The 26,801-nt window shown below is 37.2% G+C and overlaps 1 protein-coding gene across 3 annotated transcripts in view; it reads left to right on the forward strand.

The window, feature by feature from the left end:
* ATG4C (autophagy related 4C cysteine peptidase) overlaps positions 1–26,801 on the forward strand; it is a 96,139-nt gene that overhangs the window by 23,218 nt on the left and 46,120 nt on the right. For all 3 annotated transcript variants that reach the window (XM_027579230.1, XM_027579241.1, XM_027579221.1), the window contains exons 2-4: positions 1,873–2,012; positions 11,388–11,471; positions 24,966–25,199. In XM_027579230.1, coding sequence (XP_027435031.1) covers positions 1,937–2,012; positions 11,388–11,471; positions 24,966–25,199 — 394 coding nt within the window. In that variant the 5' untranslated portion in view covers positions 1,873–1,936. The remainder of the gene's footprint in view (positions 1–1,872; positions 2,013–11,387; positions 11,472–24,965; positions 25,200–26,801) is intronic.

A 26,801-nucleotide genomic window follows, 5' to 3' on the forward strand; every position in this document is an offset into this window, starting at 1 on the left:
ATTTTAAGGTATAATTTGTTCCTTTTTCAGATTATATTGCACATCTCAATTTTCCCTCAAGTCAGTTATAAAACAAATATCTGTGAGCTACATTTATTTTTATTTTAAAGTAAGAAAACATCTTCTGTTGTAGATTTAAGCCATTCTATCTTTTTTTATAAGATTTATTTATTTGAGAGAGAGAGAGAGACTGCATGTGTGAGCCGAGCGGGGGAGTGGGAAGTGGAGGGGTAGTGGGAGAGAGAAAGAGAGAGAAATCTCCAGCAGACTCTCCACTGAGTGCAAAGTCCCACGTGGGGCTCGCTCTCAGGACCCGGAGATCATGGCCAGAGCTGAAATCAAGAGTCCCATGCCTAACTGACTGAGCTACCCACGTGCCCCTAAGCCATTCTATTTTTTTTTTTTTTAAAGATAACACAAACAGGGGAAGTGGGAGAGGGAGAAGCAGGCTTCCTGCAGAGCAGGGAGCCCGATGTGGGGCTCGATCCCAGGAGGGCTTGATCCCAGGACCCTGGGATCATGACCTGAGCCGAAGGCAGACGCTTAACGACTGAGCCACCCAGGTGCCTCAAGCCATTCTATTTTTAAAAGACGCTACAGTATTGAGATAGGGAGGAAATGTAGGAAATGCCTTAAAAATCAAAACAGGTTTTGTTTTTTTTTTTAAGATTTTATTTATTTGTCAGAGAGAGAGAGCACAAGCAGGGGGAGCGGCAGGCAGAGGGAGAGGGAGAAGCAAGCTCCCCGCTGAGCAGAAAGCTGGACATGAGGGTCAATCCCAGAACCCTGGGATCATGACCTGAGCGGAAGGCAGTCACTTTAACAGACTGAGCCACCCAGGCATCCTGACAATTAGGTTCTATATGAAAGTAGTGACTTAATCAGTTTAAGTGGAATCCTCCATTCTAAAGATAGTTGTCATTTCTTTTTTTTTTTTTAAAGATTTTATTTATTTATTTTTACGAGAGAGAGAGTGCACAAGCAGGGGGAGAAGTAGAAGGAGAGGGAGAAGCAGACTCCCTGCTGAGCAGGGAGCCCAGTGCGGACTCGATCCCAGGACCCGGGGACTACAACCTGAGCTGAAGACAGACGCTCAACCAACCGAGCCACCTAGGCACCCGATAGTTGTCATTTCTTATAAGATTTAAAACCACCTTCTCTCGGGGCGCCTGGGTGGCTCAGTTGGTTGAGTGACTGCCTTGGGCTCGGGTCATGATCCCAGAGTCCTGGGATTGGCCCCACGTCGGGCTCCCTGCTCGGCAGAGGCCTGTTTGTCGCTCTCCTGCTCTCTCTCTGCCAAATAAATAAATAAAACCTTTAAAAAAAATAAAACCACTTTCTCTCATTACAAATAAAACAAATCTTGAATAGTCTCACAAGCACCAAAGTGGAGTTGTTTCACTAAGCTAATTTATTGTTTTTTTTTTTTTAAGATTTTATTTATTTGAGAGAGAGAGAATGAGAGAGAGAGAGCATGAGAGGGAGGAGGGTCAGAGGGAAAAGCAGATTCCCCGCTGAGCAGGGAGCTGGATGTGGGACTCGATCCTGGGACTCCAGGATCATGACCTGAACTGGAGGCAGTCACTCAACCAACTGAGCCACCCAGGCGCCCTAATTTATTGTTCTTAATTGTGAGTACTTGGAGGAGATTATTGTTTGGTTTTGTGTGATAATTTTTATTGTATATTTGGTATTTAATGTTTTTTGTAATTAAAATATTTATAGAATATATTATATTCTGTTATGTAAAATGAGAAATTGGTTTGCTCATTTGCAGTTCAAATTGTACTTAATCATAAGTAAAACTTTAGCAGTATTGTACCATATAATATATACTCATTACTTATTTTTCTTTAATTTTTTTTCTTTTAGTACTAAAGATTTAACTTTACAGAAGAATGCAATCAAGTTATGGCTTTTTCTTTAGAATTTGAATATGGAGGCCACAGGAACAGATGAAGTTGACAAGCTAAAAACTAAATTTATATCTGCTTGGAACAACATGAAATATAGTAAGTATCATTTAAAAATTGTATAAATCTAAAGAAATATTTGAAGACATGTATCATCTGCCTTATTAAGTCACTCACAATTGCTTAAGTTTCTCTTTGAATGAAATATTTCTGTAAGGAATGTGGATAAGCCTATATCCTTAAGAAAGAACCACATATCATCATAAACATTGTCTAGAAATTCAGGCATATTATGTGGTCCTTTTTTCTTTGAACATTCAGAAGCAGATAGAATTTATTTAAGTGATGATAATATCTTGGTTTTCAGACTCAGTTTCAGGCAACCAGGAAGCAAGCAAAATAGACCTTTGAACACACAAAGTAGACAGTATAATGTTTCCATACTGATACCTATGAATTTCTCTTAGGAGTACCCTTAGACCTTTATTTATTTATTTATTTTTAAAAATTTTTATTGTTATGTTAATCACCATACACTACATCATTAGTTCTTGATGTAGTGTTCCATGATTCATTGTTTGTGCATAACACCCAGTGCTCCACGCAGAATGTGCCCTCTTTAATACCCATCACCAGGCTAACCCATCCCCCCACCCCCTCCCCTCTAGAACCCTCAGTTTGTTTTTCAGAGTCCATCGTCTCTCATGGTTTGTCTCCCCCTCCAACTTACTCCCCTAGACCTTTATTTTTAACCTAGTTATTCTTGGTTTGCAAACAAATCCAATAAGGAGCATATGGTGGTTTTGAAACCCACCTTGGATTGGAAACAAATTGGAGATGAAGAAACTTTCAAAGATGGAAAATACTTAGCAGAACCAGTTGCAACAGGAAGAAGTTCATCTCCATAAAATAGGAATGATAACATTTAGCAAAACCCCTTCATAATGCAAATTCGGGTAAAACACAATTGACAGTTGGCTCCTGGTTCACTGGAAGGCATGGCCAGCTAGCTATTTAGATAGTTACAACTTGATAATAATGAAACATTTCATTTTGAAAACTATGGACATTGATTTTTTTAAAAATTGAGATATAACTTACATACTAAAAAATTTACCCTTTTATGATTCAGGGGTTTTTAGTATATTTATAAGATTGTACACCTTCATCACTATCTAATTCCAGAACCTTTTTATCACCCGTAAAAGCAAGCCCGGGCCCATTAGCAGCTACTCCCCATTCCTCCCCACATCTCTCCAGCCCCTGGATAAATAAACCACCAGTCTATTTTCTGTCTCTATGGGTTTGACTATTGTAGACATTTCATATAAATGGAATCGTACAACTTGTGGCCTTTTGTGTCTGACTCCTTTCATTTAGCATAATGTTTTTGAAATTCATCCAATATTGTAGCATGTATGTATCACCACTTCATTCCTTTATGTGACTGAGTAATATTTTACTGTATGGCCATACTGCATTTTCTTTACCCATTTATTAGTTGATGGACATTTGGGTTGTTTTTGACTTTTTGGCTAATACGAATAGCGCTGCTATGAACATTACGTACAAGTTTTTGTGTGACTATATATTTTCGGTTCTCTTGGGTATATACTTATTAGTAGAATTGCTGGATCATATGTTAACTCTAAGTTTACTTTCTGAGGGACTACCAAGCTGTTTCTCAAAGTGGCTGCACCATTTTATATTCCCATCAGCAATATTTGAAGGTCTGAATTTCTCTACATCCTCACCAACACTTTTTATTGTCCATCCTTTTTTTTTTTTTAAGTTTTTTATTTATTTAAGTAATCTCTAAATCCAATGTGGGGCTTGAACTCACAACCCGAGATCAAGAGTAGCATGCTTTTCTGACTGAGCCAGCCAGGCACCCTATGTTGTCCATGTTTTTAAAAAATTTTTTTAAAAGATTTGTTTATTTTAGAGAGAGAGGGAGAGAGAGAGCATGAGTGGGAGAGGCAGAGGGTGAGGGAGAGAGAATCTCCAGCAGACTCTGTGCTGAGCACGGAGCCTGACGTGGGGCTTAATTTCACATGTCCCCAGCTGAAACCAAGAATAGGATGCTCAACTGACTGAGCCACCCAGGTGCCCTGCCCATCTTTTTTATTCGAGCCATTCCCGTGGGTGTGAAGTATCTCACTGAGTTTGATTTGCATTTCCTTGATGAATATGATGTTAAGCATCTTTCCATATACTTATTATCTATTTTTATATATTCTTTGGAGAAATGTCTATTTAAATCCTTTGTACGTAGTTGAAAATAGAGCTACCCTACGACCCAGCAATTGTACTACTGGGTATTTACCCCAAAGATACAAATGTAGGGATCTGAAGGGGCACCTCTACCCCGATGTTGATAGCAGCAGTGTCACAATAGCCAAACTATGGAAAGAGCCTAGATGTCCATCAAAAGATGAATGGATAAAGAAGATGTCACACACACACACACACACACACACACACACACACAGGAATATTATGCAGCCATCCAAAAATGAAATCTTGCCATTTGCAATAATGTGGATGGAACTAGAGGGTATTATGCTATGTGAAATAAGTCAACCAGAGAAAGACAATTACATATGATCTCACTGATATGAGGAATTTGACAGAGGATCATAGAGGGGAAGGGAGGGAAAAATGAAACAAGATGAAACCAGAGAGGAAGAAAAACAATGAGAGACTCTTAATCTCAGGAAACAAACTGAGGGTTGCTGGAGTGGAAGGGGGTGGGAGGGATGGGGTGGCTGGGTGATGGACACTGGGGAGGGTATGTGCTATGGTGAGTGCTGTGAATTGTGTAAGATTAATGAATCACAGACCTGTGCCCTTGAAACAAATACATTATATGATTTTTTTTTTTAAAGACTTTATTTATTTGACAGAGAGAGAGCACAAGCAGGGAGCACAAGCAGGGGGAGTGGGAGAGGGAGAAGCAGGCTTCCCGCTGAGCAGGGAGCCCGATGCAGGGCTCGATCCCAGGACCTGGGATCATGAACTGAGCTGAAGGCAGATGCTTAACGACTGAGCCACCCAGGCACCCCCACAAATACATTATATGTTAATAAAAAAAATAAAGTTATCAGATTTGTTTCTGCTGACAGTTACAAAAAAAAGTAAATCCTTTGTGCCTTTTTTAACTGGGTTGTCTTTTTATTATTGAGTTGTAAGAGTTCTTTTTCTTTATATATTCTAGATACAAATCCCTTAGCAAATGTATGATTTGCAAATATTTTCTCCCATTTAGGGGTTGTCTTTTCACTTTCTTGATAGTGTCCATTAAAGCACAAAACTTTGACATTTTGATGAAATCCAATTTATTTATTTTTTTTCTTTGGTTGTTTGTGCTTTTTTTTTTTTTAAAGATTTTATTTATTTATTTGAGAGAGAGAGAGAGAGCACATGAAAGGGGGAGGGTCAGAGGGAGAAGCAGACTCCCCGCCGAGCAGGGAGCCCGATGTGGGACCCGATCCCAGAACTCCAGGATCATGACCTGAGCTGAAGGCAGTCGCCCAACCAACTGAGCCACCCAGGTGCCCCTGTTTGTGCTTTTGATATGATATTTAAGAAACTGTTGCCTATATCAAGATCATGAAGATTTGTACCTATGTTTCTTTTTAAGAATTTTATTATTTTAGCTCTTATATTTAGGTCTTTGACCCATTTTGAGTTAATTTTTGCATGTGATGTGAGGTAGAAGTCCAAGTTCATTTTTGTATGTGGTATTTAGTTGTCCCAGTACAATTTTTTGAAAAGAATATTCTTTCTTCTTTGAATGGTCTTGACACCCTTGTCTAAAATCAGTCGACCATAGATGTAGAGATTTATTTCTGGACTTGCAATTCAGTTCCATTTATCTACACATCTGCCCATGTGTATCACACTCTCTTGATCACTTTAACTTTTTGAAAAATTTAAAATTGGGAAGTGTGATTCCTCTAACTTTGTTCTTCCTTTCCAAGATTGTTTTGGCTGTTCTGATCCCTTGCTTTTCTTTTCTTTTCTTTTTTTTAAAGATTTTATTTATTTATTCATGAGAGACAGAGAGAGAGAGAGAGAGAGAGGCAGAGGGAGAAGCAGGCTCCCAAGGAGCAGGGAGCCCAATGTGGGACTCGATCCCAAGACCCTGGGATCATGACCTGAGCCGAAGGCAGACGCTTAACCATCTGAGCCACCCAGGCGCCCTATCCCTTGCTTTTCTATACGAATTTTTTATCATCTTATCAATTTCTATAAGAAATCCAGCTGGGATTTTGATATAGATTTGATATAGAATCTGTAGACCACTTGCAGAGTATTGCCATCTTAACAGAGTATTGTCATCTTAAGTCTTCCAATCCATGGACATGGGATGTCTTTCCTTATATTTAGGCTTATAATTTTTTTCAATGATGTTTTGTGGTTTTCTGTGTGTAACTTTTGCACTTTTTTGTTAAAGTTATTCCTAAGTATTCTTTTTGATGCTATTTTAAAATGAATTGTTTTCTTAATTTTATTTTAGTTTGTTTGTTGCTGGTATATAGAAATTCAGTTGTTTTTTGTAATTTGATCCTGTGTCTTGTAAGCTTGGTGTTCTGTTTTGTTAGCTCTAACAGTTTTTTGTGGATTCCTTAGGGTTTTCTGTATGTAAGATCATGTTCATCTGCAAATAGAGGCTTACACTCTTTTTAAGCCATTTTATCTGGTGAATAGGTTATGTGATGGAGATTTCATTTATAAGTTGAAAATTGTCATATAGGTACTCACATTTTAGTAGTATCCTAAGAATTGTTACTTAACCTATTATTTACATATGCGTTGTTTTCCTTATCTAGATATTTAAGTGTCTATAGTAAAATTATGGTAATCGCTAATCTCTAAAGAACAGATCGTTCAGGGTAACTAAGTGTTCTAGATACCTTCAAGTTACAAAGTAGTTATTTTTTGTTTGATTTTATTGGTGAAAATCATTCTAAAATGTTTTATGTATTTTCCTTGTTTAGAGTTTGTGTAGTATGGGTGGTGTAGGAAGGACTAACATTGATTGAACACCCATAGCACATTAACATTTTGTAGATAATTTATGTATCTTCTTATTTAAATCTCATATCTTTTCTTTCTTTCTTTCTTTTTTTTTTAAAGATTTTTAAAATTTTTTTATTTATTTGACAGAGAGAGAAACAGTGAGAGAGGGAACATAAGCAGGGGGAGTGGGAAAGGGAGAAGCAGGCCCCTGCCAAGCAGGGAGCCTGATGCGGGGCTCGATCCCAGGACCCTGGGATCATGACCTGAGCTGAAGGCAGATGCTTAACGACTGAGCCACCCAGGCGCCCCTCTTTCTTTCTTTTTTTTTTTTTTAAAGATTTTATTTATTTATTTGAGAGAGAGAGAGAGTGAGAAACAGCATTAGAAGGGAGAGGGTCAGAGGGAGAAGCAGGCTCCCTGCTGAGCCGGGAGCCTGATATGGGACTGTATCCCAGGACTCCGGGACCATGACCTGAGCCGAAGGCAGTCGCTTAACCAACTGAGCCACCCAGGTGCCCCAAATCTCATATCTTTCTGAGATTTTTTTTTTAATTAGAAAACTGAGATTCAGCAACATATTCACAGTCACATATCTAGGTAATAACTCTTAAAACTGGTATTCAAACCCAGCCTCTCTTGCTCCTCAGTCTGGCTGTTTTCTGGATACAGTGAACATAATTTAGGATTACTTTTATCAATGTCAATATTATGAAATGATGAAGGAGCTTGAAATGGCATAGCACTTAAGATTTAAAAGACTGTGGACCTTACTTTCTTGTAAAACTATTTCATTTTTGCTTTCTTCTCCCCTCCCCCCTTTTATTTACATAACTTTATGAGGCATGTAAACTTGACTTCCTTTTTAAAATAGTAATAAGTAAACCATCCTTCTTCTGTATATTTCTGATCCTCCAGAAAATCATTATCATCTGTTATTTCTATGTTCTTTGGCTTGTTTACATCTTTTAAAGCCTTGTGATTTTCAAGTTGCTGACTTAATGGACTATAGGGTTTTTTATAATATTCTGTTTATGGTAGCTAGTCTCCAAAGATGGTCCTTAGTAAGGATCTTTAATCACACCTTGTGTTGTTTCTTTTCTCATTGAATCTGGGCTGGCGTATGCCTTGTATTAACCAATAGAATGAGATACAAATGAGGCTGTGTCAATTCTAGGCCTGGCTATTAAGAGGCAACTTCTGCTTGCTCTGTTTTGGATCTCTGAACTGTTATGTAACCAGCTTAGGTACTCAGCTGGAGAAACCACGTGGAGAGGTCACACAAAGAAAGGCTCTGAGACTACATTAGAGATAAAGCATCAGCCAATGCAGTGTCTCAGTTGTGCCTCTCCATCTGATTTTTACGACATTAGAGACTCCAAGCAAGACCAGCAGGAGAACTGCTCAATTGAGCCCAGTCAACCCACGGAACTGTGTGATATAAGAAAAAAAGTTGTTTCAAATTATTTTCAGAGTGGTTTGTTAAACGAACAAATAACTGCAACAGTGTTCTGATTTATCTCTGAATTTTTTTTTTTTGTAATTGAGAGAAAAGTAACATAAAGGGAGATGAACAGATCGTAAGTATACAATTTGCAGAGTATAACTATGAAACTAACAATCTAATCAATATATAGAAAATTTTCTTCACCCCAGAAAGTTTCTTCATTCTTTCTTCTGGCCAATGCTCACCCCTCATAGACAGTCACTGCCCTGTGTCAATTTATTTAATGGCTTTTTTGCCAAATTTACTTTCTTATTTATTTAGTTTTATTTAATTAGTTTTTATTTAGAAGTCATAATGACATTTAATTTGTCTCTGTCCCACCTCCCTGCTGCTATAAATTGAGATTTAGAGGTAAAAAGTGGGGGAGATTGAGGAATAAAATAAAAATATTCTTGAGTATTAAGAATTCTGATGAATATATATTTTTCAGTATGTGTAAGCACTTATTCATAATCATGCTTCTTATTCATGGCTCTTTCCTATGTCCCAGGCTCTGTTACCCTATACCTTTATGGATTTTACATCCTTCATTTTTCCATCCCTGTGTGCCAGAACATCCTGGTTCAGCATCAACAAGCTAGGGCAGTGATAGTGGTATATTTCTTACAATGCTTTTAAAAAGATAAAATGAAAATTGGTCAATTAAAACTAAATAATTTAAAGAAAAAAAAGAATACAGACTAGTTACTTGGCATACTGGTCTAATTCAGCTCTGACATGTCTGTGGAAAGAGAGAAAAATGGCTGGACCTTATCAGAAGTCCTGAGTCCTCTTTATGTACCTAGCATCAAGGAGCATTAAAAGAAGTCAGTCCATCATGAGGGTTAGGTCCTGCCAGGGTTTGCACAGGAAGTACAAAAGTGAGAGTATGTACCATATGAATAAATAAATGATGGTTGAGCTTTAAAGCACTATAAATCTATGCTCATGTAAAATGTGGATCCTTGCAGTGCCCCAGGCTCTAAGAAATTAGATTCGCAACTTCTCTTTTCTTGAGGAAGGACTGGTGACTGGTAGGAGGGGGTAGGCAGAGGGTAAAGCATAGAGAGAAAGAGAAAAGTTCCTCCTTAAAGATTGTTTCCTTTTATTTGAGGTTTTTATGAAGTTCTTCAAATTTGCCTTAGAAATGATGTTGTATGGGAAGGAGTTATTACTATTTTGGGGATTAGAATCATTCTGGTACAGTACTAATAATATTTCTAAGACATAATGTTTGTAAAATGCCTAGCCTAGTTCCTGGTATACAGTAGGTGGCCATTGAGTACTAAATTCCCATTGGAGTTTAGAGAAGAGCATCAGAGTCAAGTGAGAAAAGGAACAAATGGCTTAGAAGGGCATAAGCCAGAAGAAGAAGTAGGATTTAGATAGGCTGATATTGAGGAGGACATTTTGATAGTATGACCCAGATAGCAAGCCCCACTTTGAGTATAGGTGAAAAGTAGTGGAAAAGATGACTGTAAAGTTAATTTGTATCATATTTTGGAAAGTCTTTAGTATCACTGAGAAGTTCATAATAAATCTGTTAAGTAATGAGTCACTGAGGATGGTTTTTGGGCAGAAGAGTTACCTAATCAAAGCTGAGCCACGAGGAGATTAATTTGGCAGTGACATGTGGCATATGCTAGAGTGAAGAAAGACTGATGGCAGAGTATTGCAGTAATCCAAGCTGTGTGAAAGCCTGATTTGTGTGTTTGATTTTCCATCCCTTTTTCCAGCAAATTCAAATACTTGCATCATCTTTATTATGAATACACATTTTTATTTATTTGTTTTTTATGTTTATATTATAGCACTTTGGGGGGGCACTTTCGTAAGAATCACTGATTTTAAATTTTCTAACAACTCTTCAATATAAATGGCAGAGAGTTTACTTAAGAGGAGACCTAAGTTGGGCAACCCTCTTGGGTCCCCTCCCTCTTTACTATCGCTCAATAAACTTTGCTTTGCTGCCCCAAAAAAGGAAAGAAAAATAAAAAAGTAGACCTAAATCTGTTGACTCCCAATTTTAGATTCTTTCTGTTTATATGCTCTTGCATTTTAGAAGCGGCTCTTAAGGCTACCGTTAGCAGTCAGGAATTTCATATACTTGGAAATATTCAGGAATGTAATGGACAAGTGTTTTTCTCAGGAAATCGAGAACTATTAATGGTACCATAAAAAACCAAGAGGAGGGGCACCTGGATGGCACAGTTGGTTGAGCAATCAACTCTTGGTTTCAGCTCAGGTCATACTCTCAGGGTCATGGGAAATAAAACCCAAGAGGATACTACCATTTAGACACCTACACTTTAGTAGGGAGAAAATTGGAAGAATTAGAGTTTGCGACTAGAGTTGGGGATTGGGAATTGGGAATTGGGAGGTGGAAAACTGACATGAGGATCTCTGAAAGCTTTATTCGCTACTTTCAGAGATCCTCAGGTGGCTGACAGGATGGGGTTATAACGTTTCCCTAGGAAACTTCAATCCACATTTATCAAAAGCACTAGTGTACTGTGTTACCTTGTCCCTAAATTACTTCATTGGAACACTCAATTACTTCAGATATTTTAATTATCTGGGATGGAAGGAAATACAAGAAATTGGTAACATTTGTTACATTTGGGAAAAGAGATTGACGTCAGAGAAACTAGAATAGAATTTGTACCTTTTAAGTTTTATACCATCAGAACATTGTGACCTGTTTGAAAATAAATTAAAATTAAATTATTTTCTCATGTCCTTTACATGGATAGAATGTGTTTAAAATACTTAACTGTGTTTGAATGTCGCATAAATGGTCTGTATTTACGTTCACTGTCCGTATATTTTGCTATTCTTGCAAAAAATGCGTGTCTATAGTTGAGAATTAATGATTTGAAATTAAGAAAAAGGAATGCTGCTAGACTCTTAGTCTGAAATTCTGAAATCCTTTAATTGTAAAACTACTTTTCTCTTTTCTCGTTTAGGTTGGGTGTTGAAAACAAAAACATATTTTAGTAGAAATTCCCCTGTATTATTGCTTGGAAAATGTTACCATTTTAAATATGAAGGTAAGTGCTAAATTTGTAACCCATTTAAAAATCTTTGTAGAAATTCATTGTGTAACTGTTTTCATTTGTTTGTTTCCAGATTAATCTACTTTTGGCATATTTCTTTCTGGTTTTTACTTACACTTTTTTATTGTAAAATACACATAAGATAAAATTTACCATCTTAGTAATTTTTAAGTGTACAGTTTGGTGGTATTAAATACATTCATAATGTTGTGCTAATAACATTACCACCATTTAGCTCCAGAACTTTTCATCTTGTCAAACTGAAACTCTACCCATTAAACAGTAACTCCCCAACCTTCTCTTTCCCTCAGCCTCTGGGAACCACCATACTACTTTTTATGCCTGTGTTTTGGCATATTTCTTTTAAGAACCTGTATTTGATGTAACACAAAATATATTGGCAATGGTTTGGGTTTCTAGTAAACTCCTTGAGGATGAGAATCATGACCTCTTTTGTTATATCCCTCATAGTTTTGGACTTATAATGGTATGAATGCTAAGTAAATATTATTTGAATTGATATCTTAATATTCAGTATCAAGTTCTCTGATAACTTTAAAGTATATGCTAATACTTAAAAGTATCACCTGAGTTAACCTAATAATGGTATATTTTCCAATTCTTAAGGATGTTCCAATTTCTGAAATTGACTTCATTTGATGTTTTTAAGTTTCCACATTTACTCATCCTCTTAATAATTATCATATGTTTTATTTTAATAATTATCATGTATTTTCTTTTAGTAACTTATGTCACTTAATGAGTGCCTTCTATGTGTCAGGCATCACGCTAAGCTCTTTGTGAAATGTCTTTAATTCTTACAACAAGCCTAGAAAGTTGATTCAAATATCCTTACCTTATGAGTATGGAAACAGGAGATTAGAGAAGTTAAGTAATTTGTCCAAAGTCACACGGGTATTCAATAGCAGAGCTGAAATTTAAACCAAGACTATGTCTCACTTTACGACTGGTGTTTTTTCTACTGTATATCTTTGCTTGATTTTGTGTGTATGAGTGTGAGTATGAGTGTGAATGTGCATGTATGTGTGTAAGAGAGAGGAGAGAATGTATGTGAGAGTATGTCATTATCAAGGCTTTTATTTTTGGTTGACCTATTTTGGCATATCATTTATCAGCAATTTTCTAAAACCTTTTAAATGTCTTGTAATAATAACAGCTAACATTTATTATTTATTATGTGCTAGGCAGCATTTTAAGTAATTTACGTGTTTAACTGAATCCTCACAGCATTCTTGAAGGATGACTAGCAAGGTGATGGACAAAGAAGGGATGCAGTTTAGGTAAATAGAATGGCACAAGATATTAGAGAGTATATTTCAGAAACAGAGATGTCTAGTGTAGGTATGGTGGGAGAGAATTCTGAAAAGAATCAAATTATGGAGGGGCTTCTTGAATGCAATACTAAAAAGTTATGTCATTTGTTTATAGGCAGAGGAGAATATGGGCTTTGGGGTCAGACATAAGTGCTTTGAATTTTGGCTCTTTACTAATTAGTTGTTACTTCAGGCAAATTATTTATTTTTACTAAGTATTAATGATAACTGTTTCGTAAGGGTTTAGTGATGTGCCTGGTACATATAAGCATCTTAAATAGTATTATTAGTCATGATATAGGAAACTGGAGAAAATATGTGTTAATTGACTACGTTATCAGGTAAGGCTTCTGGTCAACAATAAGCTATAAGTAGTTTAAGTGTTTGGGGACTCAAAAGTTATACATGGACTACAGGGTTGGGGTTGGAGTGCCTAATCCCACATTGTTCAAGGATCTACTGTATTTTGCTTTGGTTTAGGAGTGGTGATAAAGGGAAGGAGAAAGGTGTGGGGATCTGGAGGGAGAAAGGAGAGGAGCTAGAAAGGTGGTAAGAGGCTGCATGTTCATTGAGACATTCCCTTGTTGACATCCCCTGATCTTAAGTAAAGTCAGGTAAGCTTATGAAATGCTTAATCCAAGAGGAGTTCTTTTGGAAAGGGCATGAATTTGACATGTCGAATGAAAAAGACAACTCATATTGTAGTGCCTGGACACGCGAAGGACCATTAAAGCTTAAGCTATGGAGAATTAGCAGAATTCTTAGGGGCTAGCTTTGGACTCCTACGTGTCACAGAATTTTTGGTGTAAGCAAGGTTTTCTAAGTTTTCAGAGAGATAGAGAGTGGGGTGCCTGGTTGGCTTCTTAATTGCAATGATTGTTATTGTCTTAGATTTTTGAGCAACAAAAATGCCAAACTTCAGTGAAATCAGTAATCATATGTTGAGAATGTACTGGTTAGGACGTTGATCTTGCCCAGAAAGAGCACATAATAACCATAACTAAATACATGCTTTGGAAGAATAACTGATAGAAGAATGATTGGAAGTCAGTTAATAGGCAAGATACAATGACTCTGATATAGGTTGTGGAAATAGAAATGAGGGGATGGATTTGAGATATTTTAAAATAGTATCAACAGCATTTAACAAATGACTGGATTTAGTAACATGAGAGATAGGAGATAAAGAAGACTTAGAAACTACTATCTTGGATGATAGGTAGTATTAGTAACCAAATGTGCTATATAAAGGAAGCATGGGTTTGAGGGTACATGTAGTGTTTGAAGTAGACTATTTAGAAATGAACAGTCTGAATGAAGTATGCTGTTTAGAACTGATTTGTATTTATTTTCAGAGGTGGCCTTTGAGGCCAATGGGTGAGGTCATATTGATGGAAAGTATAGGTAGAGAACATCCATCTTTAAGGATATCCTGATAAGGAAGAATTAGTGAATGAAATAAGAAGGAATAGGCAATATATAGGACAAAACCCCACAATGGTATATTATCATAGAGACCAAAGGAAAGAGATTTTCAGGAAGAGTTTCAGGACAAAATGTCTAATGCTCAAGAGGTTGCGTAGGAAATAGCCTCGGTAGAGGCTCTAGGGTTTGTTAATGAGAAATTGCTGATGACTTTTTAAAAAAATTTTTTTTAAAGATTTTATTTATTTATTTGACAGAGAGAGACATAGCGAGAACAGGAACACAAGCAGGGGGAGTGGGAGAGGGAGAAGCAGGCTTCCCACCAAGCAGAGAGCCCGATGCGGGGCTCGATCCCAGGACCCTGGGATCATGACCTGAGCTGAAGGCAGATGCTTAACGACTGAGCCACCGAGGCACCCCAGAGAAATTGCTGATGACTTTTGAGAGAGCAGTTTCACTAGAGTAGTAAAGATAGAAAAGTAACAGTAGCTAACCTACATTTAGTGAGTGTGGGTCTGTGTTGTTTTGTTTTGTTTTAGGGAGCTAGGGGGTTATGATATTTGGTAGAGAAGAATTTCTTATTTTTTAAAAAAGATTTTATTTATTTATTTGAGAGAGAGACTGAGCAAGCATGAATGTGGGTAGGGGCAGATGGAGAGAGACAAGCAGACTCCGTGAGTGGGGAGCCTAACACTGGGCTCGATCCCAGGACCCTGAGATCATGACCTGAGCCAAGGTCAGATGCATAACCAACTGAGCCACCCAGGTGTTCCAGAGAAGACCTTCTTATATAAAACATAAAATTACAGCCTATACAGGAAGATATTGATCAATTTGACCAAATACAAATTTAAAATATCTACATGACAGAAGACACTATAAACAAAGTTTCATAGCAAGCCAGAGAGAGAGAAGATATTTGCACATGCTCTTTCATTCTCTTTTATCTGTGTGTGTATCACATGAGGATCTTTCTATCTCTCCATCTACTTCTTAAACAAAAGGGTAGTCTCCAAAATAATAATGAACTATAGATTAATATGAAGCACATAAACAACCCAAGAAGAAATGAGCCAAGAAAATGAACAGGTGCTTTTTTTTTTAAGATTTTATTTATTTGAGAGCGAGAGACAGAGATAGCGAGTGAGAACACTGAGCAGGGAGGAGAGGGAGAAGCAGGCTCCCCACTGAGCAGGGAGCCCGATGCGGGGCTCGATCCTAGGACCCTGGGATCATGACCTGAGCTGAAGGCAGCTGCTTAACCTACTGAGCCACCCAGGCGCCCCTGAACAGGTGCTTTTTAAGTAGAAATTTGAATGGCCAAATATAGAAAAATGCTATGTTAATAATAAAGGGAGTGCAAATTAAAATGAGATATTATTTCTTAGTCATCAGATTTGCAAAAATTGAAAGGTTTCATGATACCAAATGTTAGCAAGGATGTGAAGAAATAGGAACTCAAGCAGTGCTGATGAGAGGGTAAATTGGTACAACCGCTTCATGAAAAATTTGAGAGTACTTAGAAAAATTGAAAATATACACAACTTAGGACCTAGCAATTTGACCTTTAAGTATTTACCATAGAGAAGTTCTCTGTATGTGTGGAGAACACATGTACAAGGATGTTTATTGTAGCTTTATTGAAATAAAAAGTTGGAAACAACTCAAGTATTCAGTAGTAGGAGATTTGATGAATAAGGTTATTCATTTATTCCACAAATATTTATTGAGAGTCTTATAATGTGCCAGGCACTGGAGTTAATGCTGAAAGTATGACAGGCACAGTCCTTACTCTCAAGGACCGTACTGTCCAGCAGATGAGAGACATTAAACAATTAAGTACAAAAGTTATCAATCCTATTATGGTATTTGTGATGAAGCAGAAGTACAGGCTGCTATAAAACTACAGAAGGAGACCAAATTGGAAAGGTTGCTAACGGATGTATTTTAAAGTAGCTTAAACAATAAGGGGATGTATTAACATACACAAGCAGAGGTCCTATGTAGGGATGGCTCTAGGTTGGTTAATTCAGTGCCTCTCTGACATCAAGGACACAGGTTCTATTCATCTTCCGACTCTGCTAATCTCAGCATGTTGGCCTTATCTTCACCTACCACTCTTTGAAGTAGCAAGTGTTTACTTCAGCACCAAGCTAGGATATATGACCGATATGACAGAATCCAGTGGAAGAAAGACTTTTTCTTTAGGATTTTGATGGACTCCTGTCTCACGTTTAGGTCTTTCAACCATTTGGAGTCTATCTTTGTGTGTGGTGTAAGGAAATGGTCCAGTTTCATTCTTCTGCATGTGGCTGTCCAATTTTCCCAACACCATTTGTTGAAGAGACTGTCTTTTTTCCATTGGACATTCTTTCCTGCTTTGTCAAAGATTAGTTGACCATAGAGTTGAGGGTCCATTTCTGGGCTCTCGATTCTGTTCCATTGATCTAAGTGTCTGTTTTTGTGTCAGTACCATACTGTCTTGATGATGACAGCTTTGTAATAGAGCTGGAAGTCCGGAATTGTGATGCCACCAGCTTTGCTTTTCTTTTTCAACATTCCTCTGGCTTAGTAGGAGGGGAAGAATGAAGGGGGGGAAATCGGAAGAGGAGACGAACCATGAGAGACGATGGACTCTGAAAAACAAACAGGGTTCTAGAGGGGAGGGGGGTGGGAGGATGGGTTAGCCTGGTGATGGGTATTAAAGAGGGCACGTTCTGCATGGAGCATGGGGTGTTACGCACAAACAATGAATCATGGAACACTACATCAAAAACTAATGATGTAATGTATGGTGATTGACATAACAATAAAAAATTTAAAAAAAGAAAGACTTTTTCTTCTTTGTATTATTTCTTTATTACAAATATTGAATTTTTATTATTTTAATAATTTTATATTAAATCTTTAAAATTTTGACATTATGAATTATTCACACATAGAGAAGTTAAAAACCTTGTGTAAATACTTTTAAGGAGAGTAACAAAACTGTACTCAACAAGAAAAATATAATATTACTTTTATTTATTTAACTTTTAGTTCAAGTATAATTAACACACAGTGTTATGTTAGTTTCAGGTATATAATACAATGATTCAACAATTCTATCCATTACTCAGTGCTCATCACAATATGTGTATTTTTTTTTAAGATTTTATTTATTTATCTGACACAGAGAGAGAGACAGCTAGAGAGGGAACACAAGCTGGGGGAGTGGGAGAGGGAGAAGCAGGCTTCCCGCAGAGCAGGGAGCCTGATGCGGGGCTCGATCCCAGGACCCTGAGATCATGACCTGAGCCAAAGGCAGACACTTAATGACTGAGCCACCCAGGGGCCCCTCAGTATGTGTATTCTTGATCTCCTTCACCTGTTTCACTCATCCCCCTCCCCACCTCCCCTCTGGTAACCACCAGTTTGTTGTCTATAGTTAAATCTGTTTTTTTGTCTCTTTTTTTCTTTGTTCTTTGTTTTGTTTCTTAAATTCCACATATGAGTGAAATCATATGGTATTTGAGTAATTTTTTATCTTTGTGTGCTTCTACCCTATTATAGCCCTCCCATGCCAAAAAAACCCGCTATTGCAATGTTACTAATGATTTTGTATTTCCTGTTTCTGATTTTTTGAAAATGGAATCAAACTATATTTTGCTTCTGTTACTTGCTTATGGCTTTCAAAGTTGTGTTTTTAAGAACTGTCTATGTTGTTACAGGTAGTTCTAGTTTATTTTTATTGCTGCATAATATTCCAGTGTATGAATTACTACAAATTATTCATTCTATTATTGATGGGCATTTGTTTTTAGTTTTTCACCATTATAAACAATGTATATAGTATTTTCTTGCATCATTTATTGATTTTTAATTCAATTCCATTGTGGTCAGACAAAATACTTTCAATATTAATCAATAATAAAATGAGATCTTATTTATTTGAGAGAGAGAGAGAATGAGAGAGCGTGTGCACGAGCAGGGATGAGGGAGAAGAAGAGGGAGAAGCAGACTCCCCGCTGAGCAGGGAGCCCGATGCGGCCTCGATCCTGGGACTCCAGGATCATGACCTGAGTCGAAGGCAGATGCTTAACCAACTGAGCCACCCAGCTGCCCCGACAGAACAAGATCTAAAAAATGTTCAAACTTCTGGAAATTAAGTGATACACCTCTATATAACTCATTTCTTCATGCATGCCATTTTTTATTAAAAGTTATGATTCAAAAAATTCCAAATTCTGGGATTTTATTTCCGTAACATCTGGGATTTTATTCCATAACCCTGGCAAGGTCTAGAGCAACACAGATCCCTAAAAACAGTAGACATAGTACAAAAACCAACAGCACACATAGTAAGACCACTTGATGTCTTACTTTCATGTCATGTCTTCCTTATGTTCTACAAAGAGATCCCTAGGCAAAGTCCCTCCCTGAGATGGCTTCAGTTCAGAAAAAGCTTTTATCATTTTCTAGCCTCTGTGCTACCCTCTCTACTTTTTAAAAAGTGTTTTTTTCCTTTTTTCTTTTTTTAAAGATTTTACTTATTTGACAGATAGAGACATAGCAAGAGAGGGAACACAGGCGGGGGAGTGGGAGAGCCTCATCTCTGTTCAATTTACGTTAAATAATTTTGGCCCCTATGATAGAACTGGTATGCCAGAGATGGCCTCAAATTTCAGTTTTTTCCTTAACAGTCTCTGGGCCCATCATGTCCTGAATCATCTAAGAGAAAACCTAGAAAAATCCTAGCCAGATGGGGGCATGGTGTCTGTGAAAAGATTAAGCTAACTTAGAATGAAATAAAATCCTTAATTGCTTCTCTCACAGATAATCTGTAAAATTAAATTTTGGTATTTGGTCAAGATAATACTGGTAGGACCATTTGAATTTATATACTACAAATATTTTTTGGTAGTATATTTTATCTATCTCTCTCTCTCTCTCTCTCTATCTATCTATCTATCTAAGCCACCCAGGAACTCTTATACTACAAATATTGACATAACAATGCACAACAGGATATCTTACACTGGGAAGGAAGAATTGTGTAATATAAAATGAAGAGTTTGTAGCTCAGGAAAGGTAGCAAGATAAATTTAAAAGCTTGAAAGATCATGCCAGATTCAGCCTGGTTAAAATAATCTAATTTTTTGCAAATGTGCCTTAATATTAGTAGAAATAAAATAATAGAAGGCAGATTATCAAGTTTAAGAATCTTATACTTATTGTGGCACCTGGGGGGCTCAGTTGGTTAAGTGCCTGTCTTCGACTCAGGTCATGATCCCGAGGTCCTGGGATTGAGCCCCATATCCGGCTCCCTGCTCAGCGAGGAGTCTGCTTCTCCCTCTCCCTCTGCCCCTCCCCACTGCTCATGCTCATATGCTCTCTCTTTCTTTCAAATAAGTCAATAAAATCTTTAAAAAAAGAATCCTATACTTATATATCATTATGAATAAATTCACCATAGGTGACTCAGAGGTTGGTAAGATGAAACTACTACTTCCTTAAGCACTTAAGATTTTTTTCTTTATCACCAGTTTGGAAATTTTTTTTTTTTTAAAGATTTTATTTATTTATTTGACAGAGACATAGCGAGAGCAGGAACACAAGCAGGAGGAGTGGGAGAGGGAGAAGCGGGCTTCCTGCCTAGCAGGGAGCCCAATGTGGGACTCAATCCCAGGACCCCAGGATCATGACCTGAGCCAAAGGCAGATGCTTAATGACTGAGCCACCCAGGCGCCCACCAGTTTGGAAAAATTTGATTATGATATGCACTGGTGTAGTTTTGTTCATGTTTCTTGTGCTTAGGTTTTGTTGAACTTCTTGGAACTGTTGATTCATAGTTTTGATCAAATTTGAATTTTTTAAAAAGCTTTTATTTATTTATTTGAGAGAGAATGAGCAAGGGAGTGGCAGAGGGAGAAGCAGGAGAAGCAGACTCCCTGTTGAGCAGGGAGCCTGGTGTGGGGCTCAATCACACGACCCCAGAATCATGACCTGACCTGAAAGCAGATGCTTAACTGACTGAGCCACCCAGGCGCCCCTCAAATTTGAAATTTTTTCAGTCATTTTGTCTTCAAATATTTTTTCTTTCCTTCCCTTTCTTTCTCCTGGGTCTCCAATTATACATATATTTTCATTGGTGAAATTCTGCCACAGCTCACTGATGGTAGTTTATTTTATGTATGTATGTATGTATGTATTTATTTATTTTTTAAGATTTTTATTTATTTATTTGAGAGAGAGAGACACAGCAAGAGCAGGAACACAAGCAGGGGGAGTGGGAGTGGGAGAAGCAGTCTTCCCGCGGAGCAGAGAGCCCGATGTGGGGCTCGATCCCAGGACCCTGGAATCATGACCTGAGCTGAAGGCAGACGCTTAACGACTGAGCCACCCAGGCACCCCATTTATTTTATTTTTAAAAAAGACTTTATTTATTTTAGAGAGAGAGTGCAAGTGGGGGGAGGGGAAGAGGGAGAAGGAGAGAGAGAATCTCAAGCCGACTCAGTTATGAGCGCAGAGCCCAACGGGACTTGATCCCATGACCCTGAGAACATGACCTGAGCCGAAATCAAGAGTTGGACCCTTAACTGACTGAGCCTCCCAGGCGCTCCTGCTGGTCCTTTATTTTTAAAAAATTATTTTTCCTCTCTGTGTTTTATTTTGGATCGTTCTTATTGCCTGTCCTCAAGTTCACCAGTCTTTCAGTCTTTTCCTTAGCAATGTCTAATCTGCCATGAATCCCAGTCATATATTTTTCATCTTGTACATTGTAGTTTATATATTTAGAAGTTCCATTTTTTTTTTTTTTTGTCTTCCTTTTCTCTAGTTACCTTTTGGAACATATATAAAATAGTTGTAATAACTTTTTTAATGTCCTTGTTTGCCAATTCTAACATTTGTATTAGTTCTGGTTCAGTTTTTATTGATTGAGTATTCTCATTTTGGCTTGTGTTTTCCTGTCTCTTTGCATGCTGAGTAATCCTTAATTGATTGCCAGACACTGTATTATTTGCCTTGTTGGGTGCTGGATATTTTTGTATTCCCTCCAGTATTGCATTGTGTGCACGTGCCAAACTTTACCTGTTTTACTCTTGGGGGGCATTTGGGTAATTTTCAATTTTTGGCAATTGTTAAGAGTGCTGCTGTGAATATTCTAGTACATGTGCTTTGGTGAATGAACATGTGTATGGATTTTCATTCAGTCTGTATACCTGGGAAAGTAATTGCTGGATCATGGGGTATTCATATGGTCAGCCTCAATAGGTTTTATATAGTAGGTGTGCCAATTGGTATTCCTACTAGGTGTGTGTAGTAATTCTGCTTGCTCTTATGTCACCATTACTTGATATTTTTCTTTTTTATTAGAGCTACATTTTGATTTTATGTTTTTTAAGAGTTTATTTATTTGACAGAGAGAGACACAGCGAGAGAGGGAACACAGCAGCGGGAGTGGGAGAGGGAGAAGCAGGCTTCCCGTGGAGCAGGGAGCCTGATGTGGGGCTCGATTGGGATCCTGACCTGAGCAAAAGGCAGACGCTCAATGACTGAGCCACCCAGGTGCCCCTACATTTTGATTTTAATTTGCATTTCTCTGATAACTAATGGAATGAGCATATTTTCATAAACATTTTTCCATTTGGATATGTCTTCTATTAGATTATCTTTTTCTTATTGATTCATTCCTGAGTTTTCTTTATATATTCTAGATATGAATCCTTTTTTGAATATATCTATAGGAAATGTCTTCTAATCTATTGGTTATTTTTTCACTCATTTAATGTTATCTTTGGAAGAACAGTAGTGCTTAATTTTAATATAGTCTGGTTAACTATTTTACCTCCTTAAATAGTTACTACTATGTGTTCTGTTTAATAAATCCTTGCTTAGTTTAGGACAAGATATTCTCTCTAGTATTTTGAAGCTGTCATTTCTTTGTTCTCTCTGGTTGTTTTTTTTTTTTTTAAGATTTTATTTATTTATTTGACAGAGAGAGACACAGTGAGAGAGGGAACACAAGCAGAGGGAGTTGGAGAGGGAGAAGCAGGCTTCCTGCTGAGCAGGGAGCCCGATGCCGGGCTCCATCCCAGGACCCTGGGACCATGACCTGGGCTGAAGGCAGATACTTAATGATTGAGCCACCCAGGCACCCCTCTCTGGTTGTTTTTCAGATCATTTCTTTATCTTTTGTGTGAACTTTATTTTACTGTCCTTGGAATTCATATCTTTCTTAAAATCTGAAATATTTTCAACCACTTTTAATTTATATCTGTTCCCCATTCTTCCCATTCTTTCCAGCATCTCTGATAAATCTTTGTTAGATTTTTTTTTGTGTCTCTGAAATTCTTTGGTTTTTCACATATTCTATTACTTTGTCTCTCTGTGCTGTATTCTGAGTAATTTCTTTAGCTTTTAAAGTATCTCCTAAGTGGTGTATAATTTTCTGTTTGATCTTACACCAAATTTCTATTTTTAGTTATTATATTTTTCATTTCTAGCAGTTCAATTTGGTTTTCTTTTCTATGTGCCTGATCAATTTTAATAGTCTGTTTTTTTGTTATTTGTCTAACTTTCAATATCCTTCTATTTTTTAAACATATGCATACTTACTTTATCCTGTATCTGATAATTACAAGAGCTGTAGTCTTTGAGGGCTCATTTTATAATTTGTTTACTTATAATTACTTCCCATATTAGCTTGTTTGTGATAGTCAGCCTTGATTGAACCCTCAATGTTAATAGCAGTTCTCTTCTGTTTCCTTTATCAGCTTTCATTTCATTCTTTGTTGTGGTTCTTTGTGACTTCCCATGCTTCGTAAAGCTCTGATCTCACATCTCTCCCATCATAAAAAACAAAAGCAGAGCAAAACAAAGATTTAAAAACCCCTCTTCCTTTGGTTCCATTTATCTTACATTCACCTGACAACTGTTTATTGCACATCTACTATGAACTGAATGAACTCTGTGCTAAGTGCTGGAGCTTTAGGGATGCAGAAGAAAACATTCCTTCTCTTCTAGTGTACTTGAAGTTTGGAAGGGAGGCAGATGTAGATAAATATTATAGATATAATTAAGATTGTGAAAAGAAAAGTCAGTCAAAGAATGGGATAGCAGGGGCTGTATTATTATAGTGGAAAGTCAAGAGGACAATGAAGTTCATTTAGTACTAGCAATTTTCCAATAATATTTAGAGTAAATTTTGGGGGGGGAGGGGCAGAGGGAGAGATTGAATCCTAAGCAGGCTCCACACCCAGCCCAGAGCCCGATGCAGGGTCCATCATGAGATCATGACGTGAGCCAAAATCAAGAGTCAGAGGCTTAACCAACTGAGCCACCCAGGTCCCGGTAAATTTTATATTTGGAGTAAATTTAGAGTAAACATTTAGAGTAAATTTAGAGTAATTTTAGAGACTAGATCTTAAAAGGATAAAGAATTAATCACTTTGTCAAGGTAGGAGATTAGGAACTATATGTTCGGCAAGCCATAGGATGAGGTGCGAGAGTTATGTACTATTGTATCAAATTTCAGACAAATTTAAATGTCTCTATAGTAGAAATTTTGGACATATTTGTAGAGCCATGTTCAATTTCTAGGCATTTTTATTTGTAATTAACTTCAAATATTGAGAGAAATTCATCGATAATGGGGGCTTGGCAGTCATTCTTTTTATTGTCATTGAAACTGTATGCCACAAGTTAGCTCCATTAAGCTGAATATTATGAAGTTTAGGTGATTGTAATTTTTTCAGAATGAACTTGAAGAAGGATAGGTGCAGCAAGGATAAAGAATAAAAGCACGATAAAACTGCCTTAACATCCTGCAGAAGGGCATTGGAAATTGAACTCCTTGGAATTGAAAGTTGTCGGCAGATTTATCTATCCACCTGTCCACCCACCCAAACCAAGCAACATTTATTAGGATCTACTTGTTTTAGCCACTCTGCTATATGCTGAGGTTGTAAAGGTGACTAAGATATTTTCTCTAGGAGTAATCAAGCAATGTCCGTTCATTTTGAGAGAGTAATCAAGGAATGTTAGTTCATTTGAGCCCCAGTATTTTGTAAATTATTGGGAAAACAGTGACCACAATTTTCACATAGAAATTGTATTACAGATAATCAATTTGAAAAAGCTTTTTAAAATGATATATGTGGGTGGGAGGAGTTTTAAAAAAATATTCAGCATGAAAGGGTAACTATATATTTAGGAATTTTATATTCTTACTCTTTAGCTTCTTAGTTTTGATTTTATAATTTGAGTATAAATATTCATGACAATAAATACAATGTGCACATTTTATTTGATTTTTAGAACTAGTTTATGTGATTACATTCAGTTTTATGTATTGACAAATCATATTTTATTTGCAAACCTCATTTTAGAGAGCACTAATATGTATATCCTGAGCCAAATGAGGCAAAAAGAAAAGGTATTTTTATATTATCCCCTCATAAAAGAGTTGATTATATTTGGAATATAGGATATTATTATTAACAGTATTACTGATGAAACCTTTTATTAGCTAGTTCAAGAGTGTACAAAACATTTCAGCATCCATTCTTATTTGATTTTCATAATAGCCTGATTAGGCAGAATAACATTTATCTTCATTTAAATTGAAAAAAAGTGTTAGAAAAATTATAATATACTCCATATCTTATGGACAGTAATGGGAACATAATACCATTATTGACGTTTCTTTGCATATATTTAGACTATAGTTTATATTTTTATTTTGTAGATGAAAATACACTGTTACCTGCAAGATCAGGATGTACAATAGAAGATCATGTAATTGCAGGAAATGTAGAAGAATTTCGTAAAGATTTCATTTCAAGAATATGGTTGACCTACAGGGAAGAATTTCCTCAAATAGAAGGCTCGGCTTTGACAACAGACTGTGGTTGGGGCTGTACATTAAGAACTGGCCAGATGCTATTGGCTCAAGGACTCGTACTACACTTTCTTGGTAGAGGTAAACCAAATCTCTGTTTTTGGGGGGATTTTTGTTTTGTTCTTTGTTTTGGGGGGCAGGGACAGAGAGAGAGGGAGAGAGAGAATCTTAAGCAGGTTCCATACACAGTGCAGAGCCTGACGTGGGGCTCAATCTCAGAATCCTGAGATCATGACCTAAGCCAAAATCAAGAGTCAGAGGCTTAACTGACTGAGCCACCCAGGTGCAACCTGCTTGTTTTTTTTAAATTTGAACTCCAGCTTGCAAACTGTGTAAAATTTCTTATGGTTAATTTCTTGGCTTCCTGATGTCTTCTAAAAGTTGTAACTAATCTAGCATATTCCATCTTTATTGAACTAGGCTAGATATGACTTACATGTAAGTATAAGTTTTTAGTAGCCTTTGGATTTTTGTTGTTGTTGTTGTTGTTATTTAGTTCTTTTTGATTGAATTATCTGGATTATCTCCAGTTCAGTAAATCTTGAGCAGGTCAATAGCAGTGACTTTGAGCAGATAGTTGATATTTTTATATTATTTAAATCTTAAGAAATTTAAACCGGTTTCTTTATTTTCTCTCTATATATCAATAATGCTTTAAAATGTTTTTATCTTTACAAATATGATTATAATCAGTTAACTTAATTAGGCATATTCTTTTTTTTTTTTTAAAGATTTTATTTATTTATTTGACAGAGAGAGACACAGCGAGAGAGGGAACACAAGCAGGGGGAGTGGGAGAGGGAGAAGCAGGCTTCCCGCTGAGCAGGGAGCCCGATGCGGGGCTCGATCCCAGGACCTTAGGATCACGACCTGAGCCAAAGGCAGACGCTTAATGACTGAGCCACCCAGGAGCCCCTTGATTAGGCATATTCTTTTTTTTTTTTTTTTTAAAGATTTTATTTATTTATTTGAGAGAGAGAGAATGAGAAATAGCACAAGAGGGAAGAGGGTCAGAGGGAGAAGGAGCCCGATGTGGGACTCGATCCCGGGACTCCAGGATCATGACCTGAGCCGAAGGCAGTGACTTAACCAACTGAGCCACCCAGGCGCCCTCTTTTTTTTTTTTTTGAAAAAATTTTGAGAGAGAGAACATGAGAGGGGGAAGGGTCATAGGGAGAAGCAGACTCCCCGCCAAGCAGGGAGCCAGATGAGGGACTCGATCCCGGGACTCCAGGATCATGACCTGAGCCGAAGGCAGTCGCTTAACCAACTGAGCCACCCAGGAGCCCTAGGCATATTCTTAATAAGGTTATCATGCTTAGTCTTTTAAGACTCTCAAAAATATTGATACTTCTTACATATATCTATTTTTATTTTATTTTTATTTTTTTAAAAAGATATTATTTATTTGAAGAGAGAGAGACAGTGAGAGAGGGAACACAAGCAGGGGGAGTGGGAGAGGGAGAAGCAGGCTTCCCGCCAAGCAGGGATCCCAATGTGGGGCTCGATCCCAGGACCCTGAGATCATGACCCGAGCCGAAGGCAGTCACTTAACCAACTGAGCCACCCAGGTGCCTACATTTATCTATTTTTAAAAAAGAAAAACCTTTCTTACCATTTTTAATAATTTGTACATTTGTAGGGAGATTTTAGTTTAGTATTTTAGGCTATCATATATGGTTA

Source organism: Zalophus californianus, chromosome 4 (assembly GCF_009762305.2).
Source record: "Zalophus californianus isolate mZalCal1 chromosome 4, mZalCal1.pri.v2, whole genome shotgun sequence".
Classification (NCBI taxonomy): Eukaryota; Metazoa; Chordata; class Mammalia; order Carnivora; family Otariidae; genus Zalophus; species Zalophus californianus.